This window comes from Alligator sinensis, unplaced genomic scaffold (genome assembly GCF_000455745.1).
Source record: "Alligator sinensis unplaced genomic scaffold, ASM45574v1 scaffold1295_1, whole genome shotgun sequence".
NCBI classification, from domain to species: domain Eukaryota; kingdom Metazoa; phylum Chordata; order Crocodylia; family Alligatoridae; genus Alligator; species Alligator sinensis.
Genome location: NW_005841880.1, coordinates 3,558,612 through 3,564,610, shown reverse-complemented (window position 1 = coordinate 3,564,610; position 5,999 = coordinate 3,558,612). Strand labels below are relative to the sequence as shown.

At 62.6% G+C, this 5,999-nt stretch overlaps 1 protein-coding gene across 1 annotated transcript in view; it reads right to left on the bottom strand.

The window, feature by feature from the left end:
* Positions 1 to 5,999, bottom strand: part of SEMA6B (semaphorin 6B) — a 41,715-nt gene that overhangs the window by 734 nt on the left and 34,982 nt on the right. The window contains exons 12-17 of the mRNA XM_025196504.1: positions 5,557 to 5,706; positions 3,331 to 3,525; positions 2,486 to 2,626; positions 1,962 to 2,039; positions 1,513 to 1,571; positions 51 to 531 (exon numbers count right to left, since the gene is read on the bottom strand). Coding sequence (XP_025052289.1) covers positions 51 to 531; positions 1,513 to 1,571; positions 1,962 to 2,039; positions 2,486 to 2,626; positions 3,331 to 3,525; positions 5,557 to 5,706 — 1,104 coding nt within the window. The remainder of the gene's footprint in view (positions 1 to 50; positions 532 to 1,512; positions 1,572 to 1,961; positions 2,040 to 2,485; positions 2,627 to 3,330; positions 3,526 to 5,556; positions 5,707 to 5,999) is intronic.

Genomic DNA, 5,999 nt, shown 5'->3' with positions numbered 1-5,999 from the left:
CCACGGGCATGCCATGCCCGGCCCGGATGTGGGGGGGCCCCTGGGGGTGGCCGGTGTGAAGCAGGATGATGGAGGAGCCGGGGCAGCCGGGGTCCCGCAGGGAGGCGTTGATGAGGTTGTGGCTCTGCTCCCACTTGCAGTTCTTGAGGCTGCCGGGGCAGCGCTTCTGCTGCAGCGGAGTCTGCTCGGGCGTGGGCAGCACCCCCGAATCCAGGTCGGGCTGCCCCACCTTGAGCAGCCCCTTGGGCCAGCCGTTCTGCATCAGCGGTGCCAGCAGGTTTTCGGGGGGGCCGGGCCGAGGCCGCCGCTCGCCCAGCCGGCTGACGCTCACCACCGACTCGCTGTGCGCCAGGATGTTCTCCTTGTCGCGGCGCCGCGCCAGCTCCTTGCGGTCCCGGTGCCCGATGAACCAGCACACGCTGAAGCCCGAGATCACCGCACCGATGACGAAGGCAGCCACCGAGGAGATCACCAGCAGGTTCACCGAAACCAACCCGTCCGGCTCGTCCACGAAGCTCTCGGTCACCAGCCCTGGGGGGATGGAAGAGCAGGGCATGAGTCAAGAGGGGCACGAGGAGAGGAGGGCACCGTGAGGATGGGCATAGGGTTGCCTGCTCAGAGAGGACAGCTGGGTCATGCCACAGCTGGGCGTCCTCATACAGCTGGATGCACACCAATGGCTTGAAGTTACAGCAGAGGAGATTTAGGCTGGACATCGGGAAACCGTTAGAACAGGGAGGCAGCGAGACCGATGCCAGGGAAGGGGGCGACTCTCCACCCCTGGGGGGGTCAGGACAGCCACTGGTCGGGGATGCTCTAGGCTCCGCGATGCCTGTGTTCTGCTATAGGGGTTTCCAAGGCTTCAGGGCTTTGCTGGGTGCCCCCCTCCCCTTTCTGCTCCATGTGTCAGGGGGTTTTAAGCCCCTCTTCAGCAGCATCAGGTGTTGGTTGCAGCCAAGGCTGGGGATGGTGACTGGGCTGTGCCAACGCTCCTGCTGGGACCAAAGCTGGAGGGTCCCGGCTAGAGGGTCCTGTCCCTCTGCTCAGGGTCAGAGGGATGCCATGGGTTGGTCGGGAAGGAATTTTACCCCCTAGTCAGACTGGTACAGACTGGGGGATGCCTTCCTCTGTAGTGGGGGGTCTGGCCCTCCACCTGGGATCTCTTGAGTGCCCATTGACAACATGTCATAGAAGCAGGCCGCTAGCTGGCACAGTGCCCCTGCTTCATCTGGGGCAGGTTCGGGCGTGAGGCCTTGTGCTGAGGCAGGGCTGACGGTCGTTTTGCAAAGGGTTTGGATGATGGTTTGTCTGGGATGGTTTGGACAGGGCTGGTCCTGCCTTCGGCAGGGGTTGCTCTAGCTGTGACCTCTGGAGCTCTCCTTCAGCCCCACATCTCTATGATTTCCACACCCACCAGGACCTGGCAGCAGGAGCTTCCCCCCAGCCATGCCCTGGCCATGCCAACCAGCCCCACGTGCCCCCTCCCAGCCTTGTTGGCTGGATTGTGCTTACCCTCGCAGTCCCCGAGGTGGGAGGTGCTGCCGCCTGCGATGTCCTGCTCAAATGCAGCTCTGTGGGAGGGAACGGGTCTTGTTATGGGGCAGAGACTGAGCTGGGGACAAAGGGTCTTTTGGGGGGACCATGTGACAGCTGAGCTCGGTCTGGCCCCTGCTGGCAGCTACAGACCCCAAGCGCCAGGAGGTTGATGGGCAGGGTGACCCCTGCTAGGAGGTGTGGGAGCAAAGAGCTCAGCACAGGACCCCAGAGAGATGCTCAAAGCGGGGTCCCCCCATCCGCATCCCCCACCCCTGGGGCACCCCCACTGGCTCAGTGTGGGGCTAAGCCCCCACTGCTCTGCGGGTCAGCACTGGCCACCGGGGCTCTTAACCCCCGTGCAGCCAGATCCCATGTGCTCAGCTCCCGGCCCCCCAGCCTGGAGGCATTGCCCTGCTCGGTCTCACCTGGTGTTGGCTTCCAGGAAGAGGCAGGAGCCCTGGGGGGTCCAGCCACAGTAGGGGTCCCGGCTCCCGAGGCAGTTCCTGAAACCCAGCAGGGAGGGGGTTAGACAGGCCCAGAGGGCTGCATGGGGATGCCAGGCACCCTGTCCCCCCAGGTGGGCACTCCTGAGGTGCCGTGGCCCGCAGGGGCAGCTCCCCCAGCACCTGGGGGCTCGGCTGGGGCGGGAGCAGAAGTGCCAGGGGGCTGTGGGGTAGGGAGGGAGTGCAAGGGGCTTCCTGGGCCATCTAGCTGGGTCCTCGTGCTACAGAGGAGGCAATGCCCTTGGTCTGAGCCCCTCCTGCCCCAGGAGGTTCGTATGCTGGGGGGACGGGGGGTAGTTTATTCAGACCTTGCCCACCACACAAGGCCCTGCCCAACCCACAAGCCGCACCCCCACAACCCAAGCCGTGCCCACACCCCCAGCAGGCAGTGACCAGCGCCCATGAGGACATCCTCGTAGGGGGGAAGCCGCGGGCTGTGCACTCACTTCATGCAGCCGGCATGCTGCTGGCAGCGGGCGACGGGTGCCCGCACCACGCAGGGTGGGAAGGCCAGCAGCAGGGACCCCGTGGCTTTGTCCAGCTCCATGCCCAGCAGCCGCCTCTCGTCTGAATTGTCTTTGCCGCACCTGTGGGCACACCCAAGCCATGCCTCAGTCTAGCCCGTGTCCTCGGGGATGGCGGGCCTGGGGTGGAGAGGGCAGTGTGTTCTGGGCTTGGCTCCACGTGGGCATGGGCAGCAGGGAGGCACCCAGCATCTCCCCTAGCAAAGAAGAGGCCTGAAGCTCTACATGGCTCCCCCAGCAAGGTGCCAGGGCTGCCTGCTAGTGAAGTGACACCCCCTAGGGCCAGGGCAGACTGGGCCCCTGTTTGCTGGGGGGTGGGAGCTGCTGGGTCCTGCGGGAAGGGGGTCAGGGAGTGGGTTCACCGTGTGCTGCAGAGGGGCAGGCCTGCGGGCATGCAGAGGCATGGGCTGAAGTCAGAGTGTGCTGAGGCTGAGGGGGTTGGGGAGGTGTGTCTGTGGGGGCGGTGGCACCAAGCAGGCCTGGGCACGGGGCTCACAGGGGTGCAGAGGGGCAGGGCTGGGACCATTGAGGCTCCTGGGCACTAATGAAGTCCAGTTTCTACACCGGTGACTGAGGCTGGGAGAGAGCCCTGTCCATGCATGCATGCAGCCCTCCCTCCCTCCCAGCCCATCGCTGTGACGTCCCCCACTCTCAGCCTGGCATCCATGTGTCTCTGCGTTTTCACCCCCATGTGTCCCCTAGCCCCTTCCAAGGAGATGTTGCCCCCTCAGGCTCTGGCCAGGGAGGCTGCTCAGTGCTAGCCCTACCTCCCAGGGGAGTAGGTCTCAAACTCTTCCAGCAGCAGGCTCTGGCTCCCGATGCTGGCGGCCGAGGGGCTGGCGCTGATGTTGGGCTTGATCAGGAACTTGAGAACGGTGCCAGTGTTGGAGCCCAGGAAGACCACGGTGTGATTGCCCCATGGCCCTGCCGCGCTGTCCACCACGATCCTGCGCAACTGGGACCTGCCACAGGGGAGATGGGGTGGGAGTGAGGGCTGAGCCCCACAGACCCCAGTCCTGAGCCCCCACAGACCCCAACCCAGCCTGCTTTCCAAACAGCCTGGCCCAGATGCCCCCCAAAGAGGGTGCATGGTCTTAGGAATGGTTGGGGGATCCCAGGGGAGGGCAGGCTGGGGGCTCTGGGAGGGGCCGGGGGCTGTGAACGCACAGAGCCCTATGGGGGCAGTAGCCCCAGATAGCATAGTCCCTCGATGCCACTCGTCCTGAGGCTCTTGGCCCCATGTCGGATATAGTGACTGGACACATACGTGCACACATGCACATACACACACATGCAAGCCCATAGTGCCACAAGCATCTGCGAGTCATTTATCAGCATGCACGTGCCCCCTGCACGCAGAGTGCAAATACACCTCCAATGTGCCTCCCGGTGCAGGCCCCAGCAGGCATGTACCCTGCTGTACCCCCACCCTGGGACTCCTGGGCATCCCGTGTGGACGCACACACGCATCCAGATCCCTGGCTCTGCAGTCCACACCCCCACACGCAGCCAGCCAGCCCCAGCCCGCAGGTGGGGGCTTCTGGACGTCACCTCTGTGAAGCCAGGCAGGGTCCCTAGATCTCTGAGCCGAGGCTCCTTGTCCCTGCCCTCCTGGAAGGGTCAATTAGAGGAAAAGTTTTCTGCCGCCTGGTTGTGGCTGCAATTATCTGCACCAATTAACTCCAGCTGTTTTGCCTATTAGTAGAGCTGGTGCCACCAGGCAAGGATTTGGCAATGCAGGGGCTAAACAGCAGTGCCTGAACCCCCCCCTCCACCCACAGGCTGTCACTGGGGTAGCACTGGTGCTCTTCTGCCCTGGGGGCCCCCACGCATGCCCACCCCGGCTGGGTGCCACCGCTGGGCTCCCCCTAGCTCTCCTGCCTGCCCCACATTGAAAGCATCTCAAATCCTGGGGAGTGACACATCTGCCCTGGCCGTGCTGGCCCCCAGAGCCTCCCGGCAGGAGCTCCCGGCCTGAGAGTGAGAGCGCGATGCTTGATTAATTCCACATAAAACAGCAATTAAGGCAGATTTAATTAGGAGGAGACAATCTCGGCTGCGGAGTTTATGAGATTTATCAGCCTTCTCGGTGTCCTCATGCCTTGTGTAGGAGCATGTGCGCACCCACACATGCACTAACAAGTGTACACTACACACATACACATGTGTACATCATACACGCACATATATTACACGCACAAATATACACATGCTCACAAGTGCACACCTATCTGTGCTCATACCCATGTGAGCACACACAAGTACACAGCACACATGTACGCTTGTACCCATGTGAGCACAAACAAGTACATAGCACACAGAGTCGCAGGCGCACATTCCTACACATGCCAGGGTACATGCACAGACAAGCACATGTGCACTCAAACTCTGTGCACAAGCATCCATCCTTGTACATATGTGAACATGCCTATGTGAGTCAAAACCTGTGTCCACACAAGTGCACATTTGCCCATACCCAGGTCCTGTAGTACATGTGTACACACACATGCACACATAGGGATCCTGGCACACAAACATACCCACCTGCACACACTCAAAGTGCACATATTCAAATATGGGTGCACACACTCACAAGCGCATACACATGCTTGCGCACATGCACATACACACAGATGCACACATGTGCACACCCCTGCTGAGCCCTCAGCTACCTCTTCCTGGGCTACCTGAAGTCCCTCCACTCCACACTGCTCAGGCAGGAAACAAGGGGAAGCCGGCTCCTCCTATTCACAGTTTTCCCACCCCAGCCTGAAGTGACACTACCCAAGGGGTGCCTGGCATCGGGCAGGATCAGGTCCTCTGGCTGGGTGCTACCTTGGGCACATCCATAGTCCAGGGCACGCTCTGTTCCTGCCTTCTGCCCCTGATCCGAACCCCACCACCCCCAGCCCCAGTGTGGACACAGCCCTGTCCTGGGACTGGCTGGGCCCGAGCCCTACGGGGTATGGGGAGGGGCAGGTGGGGACTCTCACCGCGTCATGGTGCGGATGATCCAGGGGGCGTTGCCGAGCGCGGGCACCGACTCATCCATCAGTGGGTGCGTCTTCATGAAGTTGAGGATCTCGTCGGGGAAGGCGCTGGAGGAGTTGTAGCGCATGCCAGGGGCGGCGCAGCACCCGGGCCTGGCAGGGGGGGGACAGGAGGGGGCAGGCTGAGCGGCATGCACCTGGAGCCCCCCAGCCCTCGCCACCCTGCCCCAGACACAACCAGGAGCCAAGTCACGGGGGCCTGGAGATACCGGAGCCCACGTCCCACGAGCTCTCCTCAGAAGGACCCCACTTCCCAGCCCCCATCCAGGGAGGGGTCCCACTGCTTCAGGCCTGGTTGTATAGGACCTAATGGGAGCCCAGCTCTGGGCCAGAGCACAGGACACCGAGGACACAGGTGGGGTGGGAGATGGGGACTGCCCCCTCCC